Source organism: Trypanosoma theileri (assembly GCF_002087225.1).
Source record: "Trypanosoma theileri isolate Edinburgh chromosome Unknown TM35_Tth_8_V1, whole genome shotgun sequence".
Classification (NCBI taxonomy): Eukaryota; Euglenozoa; class Kinetoplastea; order Trypanosomatida; family Trypanosomatidae; genus Trypanosoma; species Trypanosoma theileri.
Genome location: NW_021639850.1, coordinates 454,430 through 467,461, shown reverse-complemented (window position 1 = coordinate 467,461; position 13,032 = coordinate 454,430). Strand labels below are relative to the sequence as shown.

The window sequence follows — 13,032 nt, the reverse complement described above, 5'->3', positions numbered from 1 at the left end:
CCTTCCAGAATCACAGTTTTTTTTTTTTTTTCGTTTTTTTTTTATATATCCTTCACCCAATCCTCTTTTTTCTCTTTTTTCTTTTGTGTTGATGAGAATGTAGTCTTGGATTGGAGGGAAATTCTAAGGACGACCGTACGGAAATGGTAAAACGAGGTCGCTCTTCTTCAAACCCACTGCAGGTTGCGGCCTTTCTCTTCCGCAGGGATTTTCGCCTCGTTGACAACACAGGCCTGTCACTTTTACGCAGACGGGTGTCCAATCAGTCACTGGGCATCCTCCCGCTCTTCTTCTTCAACCCTGTGCAGTGTGACCCGGAGAGGAACGCGTACTTTGGTAAAGCGTGTTTTGAGTTCATGTGTCGCTCTTTGCGTCATTTAAATGATGTACAACTTGAAGGACGATTGGTATGTCTCTACGGTAGTGACTCTGATTGTCTTGAGACTGTTCTTTCAGCTGGTTACGATATTAAATATCTGGGATTTAATCGTGATGTTACTCCATTTGCACGAGAGCGAGATGCTAAACTCGAAAAATGGTGTCAATCTAAAGGTATAGAATGTGTAACAAGTGATGCTGACTATACTCTTTTTGAGTTAAATACCGTTCTTACAGATGCTGGGAAACCGTACCGCGTTTTTACACCATTTTATAGAAAAATTCTTTTTCATTATTTTAATAAGATTTCTTTACCGGATTCTACACCCGTAGTAATTGAAGATTGGTTTGTTAGTTCAACGGCAAAAGATGATATACGGAATGCTAAACCAAGATTGGCACAGAAAGTTGGAGATTCTGGGAAAAAGTGTTTTGTTAGAGATGTTGACCTTAGTTCTTTATCCTCGGTTTTTCCTAATCTTACAGATAAGGGTGGGAGAGATGAAGGTTTATCACGACTTGCACGTATCGCAGATGCGATAAACTATATTCTTGAAAGAGATGATATTCCCGGTGATTGTACAACTCATTTAAGTCCACATTTAAAGTTTGGTACTGTTTCTATACGGGAAGCGATGAAAATAGCAGTAGAAAATTTAGGAAAAGAACATGGCTTTACCCGACAGTTAATTTGGAGAGAATTTTATGCCATGCTAATTTTTCATTATCCTCAACTTGTACAGGGACAAATAAAGACGATACAAACTCAAGGGAAACAAGATGTAGATTGTGTAAATCAACCTCTTGATACAAAATATATTAATTTTCCTTGGTCATGGGATGATAATGCATTTACTGCTTTTAAAGAAGGTCAAACAGGTGTTCCTTTAGTAGACGCTTCTGTTCGTTGTTTAATGCAGACTGGTTGGTGTCATAACCGTTGTCGTATGATCATTTCTAATTTCCTTGTGAAAATTCTTTTTGTAGATTGGCGAGAAGGAGAACGGTGGTATTCTACTGTGGGAGTGGATTATGATGTTCCTAACAACAATGGAGGATGGTTGTGGTCATCCGGTCAAGGAGCTGATGCTCAACCGTACTTTCGTACCTTCAATCCCTTTCGTCAATCAGCTCAACATGACCCAAATGCAGTTTTTATTAAGAAATGGATACCGGAACTTCGTGATGTACCTGCGAAAATTATTCATGAGTGGGATGTCTACTGTGAAAAACATCGAAAAGGTGGAGAACATAAACAATTAACTCTTAAGGATAGTACAGATGGGAAAAAAAAAGTATCAGAAAGGTCAAAGTTATGTGGAAAGATGTTGGATGATATAAAGTACCCTAGTCCCATTGTAAATGTAAAAGAACGCACAAAATGGGTTATAGATCAGTATAAAAAGTACGTAAAGTCTATTAATGAAGAGAAATAGTGAAGTTTGATTGACATAGTTTTCATTTTTTTTTTTTCGTATATTGTGTTTTTTTTTTTTTTTTTTTTTGAGAGAGTGTGCGTATGTATGGTTACAATTCTTTTAATTGGTATTCTCTTTTTATAAATGGGTTTATTTTGTTTGTGCTAATTATCTTTTTTTTTTTGTTTGTTTGTTTGTTTTCTCTTTTTTTTTTCTTCAAGGCTTTTTCTTTTAACTGGAGGGGTTGGAAGAACAGTGGGTGGTTCTTCGCTGCCCAGTGGGGTAAAACAAGACGTAGTTAGTGGAAGTGACTTGTATTCTTATCCTTTTTTATTTTTATATCTTATTCTCTGTCTCTCTGCGAGAGAGTCTGTGTTTGTGTTGGAAACTATAGAGTATACATATAAGAAATGGTAGTGAGATGGGAATCATGCATCCGAAGTATGAAACCTTTATTATGGTTACCTTTAGCTCCTCCAATTCGTAGTCGCAGAAATGTTTCTCTATCGAGCAGTATGAATTGTTTTGTATGGTCAACGCCATTATATTCTAAACGTTGTTTGATGCACTCTTTATCCCCCAATTCTTCATTACGGGATGAAAATATAACCATAGATTCCCATACGGATGAAGATCCTGTATTTTCCTTTTTACCTCCCTTTTCCTCCATACCATTGGTGAAATTAGCGAAGTTACTCCCAGATGAAGTAATTGAAAAGCTTGATAACGGTTTAAAAAATCACCTGGAACGTTTCCCAAATAGGTATCGACTCTTTCGTACATCAAATGGTCTTTTAAACGTTGAACTTACTAAAGGAGGATCTCTTCAACGCAGAATAAAACCAAAAAAAAAATGTATAAAAGAGCAGCCTGAATATCAGATCCCACACATCTGTTTTCCCCTACCTAATCGTTTCTTTACTTTAGAGAGTATAATGAAGGCTTTTGACTCTCTTGGCGCTGTTGATAGTAAAAATGTTTCTGATAAAGAAGAAAAGAGAATATTAGAAGAAGAATTTCTTGAAAAGGCAAATCTCTTTGTACGTGAACGCTTATTTCCAGTAAAAAGTATACAAGTGTGGTTACTAACAGAAGAACACATCATGGATGAATCACTAACAACAACTGGAAAGGAGGAGGAGAAAGGAACTGTTGAAGAGCAACAAACTGAGGAAAAGCATGGGAAAAGCAAACTTCAGGCTTTTCGATGGGTTCGCATAAAAGATACAGAACAGTTTGATAATGTTCTGAATCAACTTCGACATGAGATTGTTAAGAAAAGGTTAAAAAATGGAACGAATATGGATGAAAAAGTTTCTTGTGTAAAACCTCCAAGTGCTGTGACTACTAGGAGTACCCTCTACACACGTTTTATTACTCGTCCCGTAATGTGTAGTGTAGTAGAGAAGGAAAAAATCCCAGATGATTGTAATGGTATTATTGAAGACTATAATGTGTATCGTTTATGCCGTGCATTAAATACGAAAACTTTTATTCAGTTTCCAGAACTGCAAGATATTGCTGGTGATTGGTTAACACAACCACTAGCAGCAGTACTAGCTATAGCAGGAGAGGAAAGTAAAACAAACATTGAACAAGGAGTAAAGAGTCATGGATGTTCTATTTTTGATTTTGAATATGATCCTTTAGACTCTACTCGCGTAGTGGGTGTACGATTTTGGCTTGATGAGAGGCGTTACCTTCCATCCCTATATCGTGAAAAAACTCTTTCAGAATTACAGGAGGAACTTTCTGAATTAAAGAATACAAGTCCTAAAAAACCAAAAAATATTGCTAATCATATACGTGTACGTTACATTGATAAGAAACGTTTGCTACATCGATGTATTGCACTTCATGAAATTGGTGTTTCACCATTGTGCCATCCGGATGTTCTCGCATATTATATCTTTGATCTTTTGCCATTAGATAATCAACTTATTCTTACAGGACATTTACCAAAATTACTTCCAGATGATGTTCAACGTATTACGGACGCTAGAGTTCGTTCTTGGTTAAAACAATATCCACATCTATTTCGTTTAGTGGAACATCCTCCAGAATTATTCATACAACGAGTAGACGTGGTAAGTGAAGAAAATGAAGGAGAGTCCCACATGAATGAAAACAATAATAAAAAGCAGCGAAAACAACAAGAACAAGATATAGAAAGTCAAGAAAAAAAGAATGTAATGACAGGAACTTCACAATATCAGACTAGGTATGAAGAACAACTACTTGTTGACCCTGATGAGCAACTTCGGTTTATGGTTTCCCTCGTAGCGTCAAGACTAGAGGTGTGTAAATCGAGAAAATTGCTTCCTTCACATTTACCAAAATTTATGACCACTGAATTGCGACGCGCAATTTTACCGCGTCACTCTGGTGGCATTTTATCTTATCTGCAGCGTTATCCAGATGTGTTCATTCTTACATATGGAGTTCATCCGCATGAACCGGTGGTAACGTTAACCCCTCGTTTTCATCCTAACCTTGAAAATGCTTCACAAGAAGGCACAGAACCCATAAATACAGTGGACAGCGTGAAGGAAAAAGAAGAATAAAATTAATCTTTGCTTCAGTAAACGTACATTCTATTTGGGTTATACTAGTTCTTGTGTTTCTTTATTTCTTTATATCTACCTATTTTTTTTTTTTTGCTTGCGTCTGTGTTTTTTTTTTTTTTTTCCTTCGTTTTATATTATTTTCTCACTTTTTATTATTTCTCTTCTTTGTATATTACTTCTATCTTTTACATACATACGTACACGTTGCCACCCCCAAATAATAATAATAATAATAATAATAATAATAATAATAATAAAGAACAATAATAAAATAAATAAAAAAAAAAGGGTCAACAAGAGAAAAATGATTTCCTCCCCTTCCTCAGCAGCGGTAGAACCAGCTGCTGAGAATGACGTGCAAATACCTTTGCATCCAACCAAACCCACTACACCAAAACCTGCCAAACCGGACTACTTTCCACTCTCACGTGTACGACAACCCATGGGACCAGCGACCTATCCAGGTATTGCTGCAGCGGAAGATGCTGCCAATGGACTTTTAGTGAGTGATGCTTTACATGATGTGACATTTTACGCAGAAACCACCCATTTACTTCCAGATGCAGGTCGTCCCGTACTGAACTCTGTTCTCTTTAGTCAACGACATATTGTTAATGACACTCCCTCAATTGAAGAAGAAATTGCTGCAATAGATGAACGAACGCGTTTGTGGCGTGCTACCCGCCTACAACAAGTTGCTACTGAACGTGAACACTCCCAACAAAAAAGTTCTCTTGACGAAAAGGTGGAAAGTCGTGTTAGAGAAAGGGAGGTTGCAGAGCGTGAGCGAACCCTGCGTCGCATCTCACGTATGCTTGATTCTCTCATTCCAGATGTAGATAAGGCACTCGAGGCTACAGAGGAGGCCAAACCTGAAACTTTGGGAGCAAGACGACGAGAAGATTTAATGAAACAGTGGAAAGAACGGGAAGAATCAAAAGAGCGTCTTATACGGGATATGCGTTTGGCTGAACGTCGATTGCTTGTTGAGCGTCAATATAAACGGAATGTAGAAGAACGAAACTCCCTGGAATCACAACACTATTTTAGCTATATGGAACAATTGATTGATGAACGTCAGGCTTATCGTCAATTGAAAGAAGCATTTTACAACGGAAAAATTTTGATTGGTGTAATAGATGATGAAAGCAAAATGCGATGTAGACTTAAAAAAGATGAGGAAAATAGCTGGCTTGATATACTTGAGCAGGTTGGCAAACTTATTCCCTTAACAGTCGCTCAACTAGTAGGGGAGAATGCTTTGGATACGGAACAAATCTCTGAAGAAGTACACACTGGAAATAACGCAGAGACAAAACCCACAGAAACGAAGATTGAAGAAACAGCCGCACAGGAGGAGGAACCCACAAAAACAGCTGCACAGGAGGAAGAACCCACAGAAACAGCTGCACAGGAGGAAGAACCCACAAAAACAGTGGAGTCGGTTGGGGAAATATAGGCAAACGGAACCACCCTTGTGATCAGTGGTGGGACAAGTAGTGACATGATTATGTACGTTATACTGGAACTTGAACGATGTATGTCTTCTTCGTTGTTTTTTTTTTTTTCTTTTTCGTTCTTCGAGAATTGATGATAAACTGTAAATTTTAAATGAGTTTTTTTTTTTTTTTTGTTGTTGTTGTTGTTGTTGTTGTTATTATTATTTGTAGTGCTATTACTTGTTCTTTTTCTTGTTGCCTTATTTGTATAATATTAACTACGGATCGTAGAAAATTGTGCAACAGGAGAAAGTCACCGTATTAGGTCATCTTCACGTTATTCTTTTTTCACTAGTATCTATGCAGATACCACCATCTTCGGCACCCGCAGCACCACCACCGCCGCCACCGCCACCGCCACCACCACCGCCGCCGCCGCCGCCGTATAGTTCTCTGTTTCCGGCTGGTGATTCCACTTTTGTTGTTAACACTGCAGGACGTGCACCACCTGCTTATAATTGTGGTTTGCCTCCACCGTATGATGAGGCAGTCAATTCTTCTTACCATGAACCTACCGCTGAGGGACAACGTCCTACTGTGAGTATAGTGAGTGGCAATAAAACGTTTCATGAATTAATGGCACTTCAAGATCAGGTAGAACATCTGAGACGTGAACTTGTTACTCGTGTTGCTCCGTATAAGTCTTCTTCTGATACCTCCCCTTCACTGAAACCGCAATCCCAATCTAGAGAAGAAGGAGAGATGAAACGTCTGTTGCTCTCTCAGCAATCAAAGATTGATGCGATCAGTAAGTCACTACAACGTATACTCGCACATCCCACAACATCAGGGACAACGACATCATCATCTTCAAAGGGGGAAAAAACGGAAGAAAAAGAACAAAATTTAACATTGAATCAAGAAAAATCTGCTTCTAGTAAAGGCAGAAAAAATGAAAAAACGAATTATCCTAGAGATTCATCAGTAGAGAATTCAAAGGATGGTGTAGTGGATCTTGTACAACTTTTAACGACTTTTTACAATCTTCAACCTGCAAAGTGTTGGCACTGCCGTGAGCAATTACCTAATTCATTTGGTGAAGAACTTCTTGCAGAAGCTATGGGTACAACAAGTCGTGATTTATTGGAACAATACACCAATTTATTGGTGAAACGCCTTAATGAAGAGTACGCCGCCTCAGGAGGAAAACGTCATCAAACAATAACACCTACTCTTGGTTTTAAAAAAGATAATGAGGTGTACAAAAAATTAGGAAGAGTTCCTCTTCCTGTTTATCAACAAGTACTGGAGCGAACGCAATTTCCATCAGAAATTCCGGCGTATCGAATCGCTTTCGCTGCATGTGAAGTTTACCATCATAATCATTTGATGGGGATTTTACCTTCCTCAAGGTTAACATCTTTTGTACCACATTCTGCTGCCGCGGTATCAGCTACTTCAAGTTGTCAGTGTGATGATAAAGTTGCAGATATGCTTTTACGTGGTGTAAGATTTTTGTGGCTTCCTACTCGTTTTATGGAAGATGAACTCAGACGATGTGAAGGAATGGGATTATCAGCGGAAGCCTCCTCTTGTGCTGTCTACAGAAGTCTTTTCTTGCGTCTTCGACGAGCGATTGAATTAAAAAAATGTTTAAGGGATGCTCCATTATCACAAGGAAGACATCATCACCTTCCTGGGGCATGCAATACGGAAGCTTTTCTCGGAGAAATACGTCGCATACGTCCATCGTATAGGTTCCTCAATGCATCAGAAAAGAAACAGTTTTTGAACGGTGAAGGTATGGGTCTACCTACAATACACAAATTACAAGATCGTTGTGAAACAAGTTTAGACTCATAAAACTTGTGATGGGGAAAAAGAAAATAAAAGAGAAAGAAAAAAAAAAAATATATATATATATATATATATATATATATATATATATATTATATATATATATTACATTTTGTCTGTGTGTGTGTGCATTTGGTCTCTATGATACCAACAGCAATTGTTTTACTTTTCTGTACATTAATTTACGGAGATTTCTTTGTTTCTTATTCTTCTTAGTCCTTATTGGGATCTTATTTTATTCATATTCTGTTTTTTTTTTTTCTTCTTCTTCTTTTTCTTCTTTTTAAACTTTTTTGGGGGTATTAAACTTGGTTTTATTACCCTTATTTTCATATTTTTTGTTGTTATTTTCTTTTTTCCTCCCAGAGAGAAAGTAGTGTGTGTGTGTGTGTGGGAGGAAAAAGCAGTTTTATTGTAGAATTATGCGTGAAAAGGTTGTCCCAATTCCATTTTTAGGTAAAGAGGTATCCGCTTGGCTTTACCGTACAACACGTTGGGTTCGAGAACATCCTTACCGGGCTACTGGGGTGGTATTTCTTGCTGCTGCTGGTAGCATTTTCTATGAAGTCAACGTGACACACAAGAATCGTATTCCTTCTCCTAATGTTAACAATCATCTTGAGTATGAACTTCGGCATGATTCTGGGTTTATGAGTCAAGCGAAGGATGATAAGATGATGTCAGGGGTATCACACCAGGTGGGTGTCCCTGTGGTAAATAGTAAAGATTCTCTTAATGTAGATGAAGAAGAGCAGAAGCGTACTGTAGCGATGGTGATGGGACGAGTTGAGGAATTGGAGAAGCTTCTCAGTACAACAGAAGATTCGGAAAAGCGAGCAGAGCTTCAGCGTATTATTGATGAAGAAAAGGAAAATTTGAAAAAGGTTGGCAATACAACAATGAGAGTGACAAGTGGTCAATTGTATGTTCGTGAACCACATTGGGGTATAAGAAATAATGAACGTAATTGGACAATATTGGCGCGTGACCAGCAACAACAAAAGGATCATTACTGGTATCGCTTAGAGCGAAGTCGTGAAGATGACTTTGCGAGGAATACATATTCTCGCTCATGATTTTTTTTTCTGTTTTTCTTTTCACTCGTTTCCCCATTTTTTATAATGAATAAAAAATGGGACATGGACAATGCGTAATCGCTTTTTTTTTTTTTTTTACTATTGTTCTTCTCTCTATTAACCATTACAAGTGTGTATCGGTTTGACAGTCGCTTCTTCCGTACCTCTATATTTACCCTTACCCTTCCTTCCTTCCTTTACGACCAGCTAATGTTATCTACTCTACCTTTTTTTTTTTTTTTCAAAAAAAAAATAAAATAAATATAAACCCTCTCTCTTCTCTCTACTTTTCTTCTTTCCAGTGTGTACTCTCCGCGGGGATGCCCCCACCTCCGCCCCTTCTTCTTCCACGCCAACACCACCCGCTGGTGGCGGCTGTCCGTCACGTTCACAGCGGTGTTGGCCGCGGCGATCTCCGGTACGTGAACCCCAGCGGGTGGCGCCACGGCACGCGGGCGATTGGGCCGCTGCGTGGACTGCGGCACTCCAGTCAAGCCACGGCGCCAGCGAGTGGACAACTGCACTACAAGAAGTTGTTTCTGCACGCCGTGGGAGACGCACCCGCGTCGGGATCAGAGGCGTACCGCCATGCCGCATGCACGTGGACGTACCTCATCCCATCACTCTTGCGATGTGCGGAACAGGGCGTTAAGGAGGAATTGTGGGATAAACTCTGTCACTGCAGCAACGGGAGCGGCGAGGCGCAAGGAGAAATAGCGGAACTTAGTGAGCGTGAACGTCAGCAATTACGTGATGGACAAAATTTTTTTAGGTATGAACTTCATCAACGTTTACCTTTGTTAGAAGACTCAGTGGTCTCTGCGGATCTTCAGCAACTCTTGGGTTGGTTTTATGCGGCACGGAGAGCATGGGTACGGTTACCTATAACGGACCAATTATTCAATGGATCAAATGAAAAAACTAATGCTAGTTGTTTAATGCCAGTAGGAAATTCTCTTGCACTATCATGTGATGTTCTCTCACGGTTAAATGCTTCGGATGCAACCCGTGATGTGATTCCAGGGCGACATCAAATCTATAATATGACATCTCGTGTGGCTCAGTTAACAGATTTTGTTCTCGTTCGTGTACATGATGAGATAAATCTTCTAGGCACCACTAGTACTGAAAAAGGAAGGTCGAAAAGTCTTAGACTTGTAGCAAAGGAGAGAAAATTTCGTCAACTACTTGCAGATGAACTCCGCTGGCATGGCATACCAGATAAACTTTCTCTTTCTTGAAGTAATACGGAAAGGAAGAAAAAAAAATAAGAGAGTGGTGTCAGTTTGTTGTTGTTGTTGTTCTTTTTGAACGTTATAACGAGATAATAAATTTACAAAGAAAGAAGTGAAGAAAAAAAAAAAAAAATGTTTAATTTTTTATATATTTTTTTTTTGGTCTCCAGTGCTAAAATACCTTTCCTATGGTTATCTAATATCTCATCTCGTTTTTATTTTTGTTTTTTTTTTTTTGGCATGACCTATAGACTCGTATTAAGGTAGTGAAAACTACATTTTATTTTCTTTGTCTTTAGACTACCTGAAGTAATGTCAGTGCCAACTATTTCCTATCAAGAAAGTGAAGAGGCAGAACATCTCTTGTTTAGAGATGAAAGCATGCGAGGTCAATTGTTTTCTGAACTATCACTATTGGTGTTGAGTGCTGGTAATCAAATAGACTACACAGAGTCTCGTGGACCGCTGAAATTAAGACTAATGATACACGTTATGGAAGTGGCTTCCAAATACCCTTCTTTGGGTGCACTTCTTATGTTTTCCCCGAGAAAGATAGATGAAATTCTGACTAGAGTTTTAATGCATTGGCTTCTTGAAGAAGCAGAAGCAATAACAGAAGTAACCAGAAAAGTAGGAGGAATAGAAAAAGAAATGCAATTTACCGGTTTCTCTAGTGGTTGTCGACATATGGTATCAAAGGTATACTTGTCAAGTGTTCACTGTGGACCAGATGATAATTGTGGTTGTCCAATATGCCCATGGACACTTCAATGGCCATGGAGTTTTTGGGAATCATTACGTTCAAGAATGATAAGAGTAAACGTAAATGTTGCCATAATTTCCTTGCCAAGTTTTCTCATATTATATACACAACACTTTCCCCTTAAACGACCAAGTGACTTGGTAATAGGAACAGAAGAATGGGTAGAAGTAATAGGACAAGTAACAGGAATCTTTTTTTTACATCGTGAATCTAATATACCAGAACCTATGGTGGAATTACAGCCTTTGCTTTCTAGTCGTGATGGAGTAGCTAGAGAATCTACAATTTGGCTAGATTTTTCTCTTTTACCTTCGTCTGATATACAGGCTTCGGCAATAGTAGGTGAACGAATTCAAGCCATGGGTCTTTTAGAAATAGCTTCCGGTGAGTTTGGTACAATGTTGTACAATAAACGTAATAATAATAATAATAATAATAATAATAATAATAATAATAATAATACTTCTTCTTCAACGCAACTTGTTTTGGAAACCCGAGCTATTCGTACGACTAAGTTTCTTTCTCAGTGGTCTCAGGATCCATTAAAGGTAGTACCAGGTGTTTCTAAAGTTGATATGACTGCTATGAGTTCATCTTCTTTTATTAATGGAAATTGTTTTTCTATTAACAATGAAGAAGATGAGATGATTGCCCTTTTACAAGCAAAATGTTCTTGGGAAAGTGTAGCAGGTGCTGCTGCATTTGCTTCAGCAAAAACGACTGGTGGTTTTAAGCAAGATGATGATAAATGTCGTCCACAAGCACTTTTTGCATCTGCAAAGGTGTTTGTATTACCGACAGCACTTTGGGCTGCTATTGGAATTACGCTTACATCTGCAACTATACCAGATGGTACTATTGCAACTTCAGTTGTTGGCCCCTCTGATACTCTTTCGGTTTTACAGACTTTCTTATTAGAGCTGGGAACTGAAACGAATTTGGTATTGCCTCTCTTACATGGAATGGAAAACACATTACTTCCTATCTATACAAGGATGAATGTTTCTCAATTATCTATTCCTATTAATGTTGAAGCAGGACAACGTATTGAAATGATACGTGGAGGATTACTTAATGCAGCATATAAAAGACTCCTTTTCGCTCCTTCCTTACATACAATTACTTCATCAGCTATACAAGCTGTACAAGGAGTTCTAGAAGAACATGAACATGTGGTAATTCGTGAAGGAGGACAACGTGTAATCTGTAGAGCTACAGGCTCTATTATTTCTATTACTCAAGAATTACAACTTGTACAAAATCGTCATCTATTTCAGTTTGTAGAAAGAGGAGATGTAGTCGTATCTGTCCCTTTTTCTTCATTTCTTCCTATTCAAAATCAGGCAGATTTATTACTTCAAATGTTCCCTATAGTTGGTGAGACTGAAAATAATAGTATTGTGTTTGATTTTGTTAATCGGTGTACAAGTCAGTGGAATACATGGTGTAGATGGGCACTATTTCCATCTATAAATGAAACTTCTATTCCTCAACTCTCTTCCGCATGTGCTGCACTGCTTCACGCTTTTTTTCTAAGTGCTAAAGCTAACTGTGCGCAATCGGCAGATACTAGTATGATGACTAGTTTAGTGAAACTCACCTGGGCCCATGCGCTTATGCGTCAGAGAGCACATCAAAACTCTTCATACAAAAATTGCATGAAAACAGATTCAACCATGTGTCTTTGTGGCGTAGTAAACTCAAATGGTGATAAATCTACTGCGATTATTGATGCTATAATAGCAATTGCACTTTGTGATGCATCTCTAAAGTTTATAGTTGGTATATCCCTTATAGGGGAACCTTCTGTTTTTGATTTAATATCTGAAAACGATCAGTTTGATGTGGTGCAATTTGCAAAACAATTGTATGAGTACCTTCTCTCTACAGTAGCAGAGAAAACAATCTGAGAGAGGGGAAATAGAAAGAGTTCAATACTTTTGGATTTCAGTTTTTTTTTTTTTTTTTCTTGCTATTGGTTCTAAACAAGAACTAACATACAGACAGACAATCGAGAGAATTTCTCTCTCTCTCTCTCTCTATTTATTTATCTATTTTTCTATAATTTATTTCTTTTAACTTTGCTTGGTTAATATGCGGGTATGGGGATTTGGGTCTGTGGGTGTATGTTGTTGGGTCCAATAATGTGTGCGCTACTTGTGGAGGCATTCTGCCTATTATTATTCTTCACATTTTGTGATTCCTCTTGAGTATATGACTACTTGTATCCCTCCTCCTCTCTCTATCTCTCTCTGTCTCTCTCTCTCTCTTTCTTTGTTCTCATCTTACCTTTACTCCT

General features: G+C 38.3%; 7 protein-coding genes across 7 annotated transcripts; all 7 read left to right on the top strand.

Moving 5' to 3' along the window:
* Positions 1-143: 143 nt before the first annotated feature.
* Positions 144-1,814, top strand: TM35_000082900 (putative DNA repair enzyme; the record flags this gene model as incomplete). The annotated part of the gene is made up of 1 exon (XM_029024155.1): positions 144-1,814. The coding sequence occupies one exon, from the start codon at positions 144-146 to the stop codon at positions 1,812-1,814; it is 1,671 nt and encodes a 556-aa protein (XP_028884558.1).
* A 392-nt stretch (positions 1,815-2,206) lies between these two features.
* Positions 2,207-4,360, top strand: TM35_000082890 (uncharacterized protein; the record flags this gene model as incomplete). Its single annotated transcript, XM_029024154.1, has 1 exon — positions 2,207-4,360. The coding sequence occupies one exon, from the start codon at positions 2,207-2,209 to the stop codon at positions 4,358-4,360; it is 2,154 nt and encodes a 717-aa protein (XP_028884557.1).
* Positions 4,361-4,667: 307 nt separating this feature from the next.
* TM35_000082880 (putative flagellar antigen) lies at positions 4,668-5,822 on the top strand (the record flags this gene model as incomplete). Its single annotated transcript, XM_029024153.1, has 1 exon — positions 4,668-5,822. The coding sequence occupies one exon, from the start codon at positions 4,668-4,670 to the stop codon at positions 5,820-5,822; it is 1,155 nt and encodes a 384-aa protein (XP_028884556.1).
* Positions 5,823-6,162: 340 nt separating this feature from the next.
* On the top strand, positions 6,163-7,665 carry TM35_000082870 (uncharacterized protein; the record flags this gene model as incomplete). The annotated part of the gene is made up of 1 exon (XM_029024152.1): positions 6,163-7,665. One exon carries the CDS (start codon positions 6,163-6,165, stop codon positions 7,663-7,665), a length of 1,503 nt encoding a protein of 500 aa, XP_028884555.1.
* Positions 7,666-8,081: 416 nt separating this feature from the next.
* On the top strand, positions 8,082-8,735 carry TM35_000082860 (uncharacterized protein; the record flags this gene model as incomplete). The annotated part of the gene is made up of 1 exon (XM_029024151.1): positions 8,082-8,735. One exon carries the CDS (start codon positions 8,082-8,084, stop codon positions 8,733-8,735), a length of 654 nt encoding a protein of 217 aa, XP_028884554.1.
* Positions 8,736-9,055: 320 nt separating this feature from the next.
* On the top strand, positions 9,056-9,976 carry TM35_000082850 (uncharacterized protein; the record flags this gene model as incomplete). The annotated part of the gene is made up of 1 exon (XM_029024150.1): positions 9,056-9,976. One exon carries the CDS (start codon positions 9,056-9,058, stop codon positions 9,974-9,976), a length of 921 nt encoding a protein of 306 aa, XP_028884553.1.
* A 306-nt stretch (positions 9,977-10,282) lies between these two features.
* TM35_000082840 (uncharacterized protein) lies at positions 10,283-12,643 on the top strand (the record flags this gene model as incomplete). Its single annotated transcript, XM_029024149.1, has 1 exon — positions 10,283-12,643. The coding sequence occupies one exon, from the start codon at positions 10,283-10,285 to the stop codon at positions 12,641-12,643; it is 2,361 nt and encodes a 786-aa protein (XP_028884552.1).
* Positions 12,644-13,032: the final 389 nt, after the last annotated feature.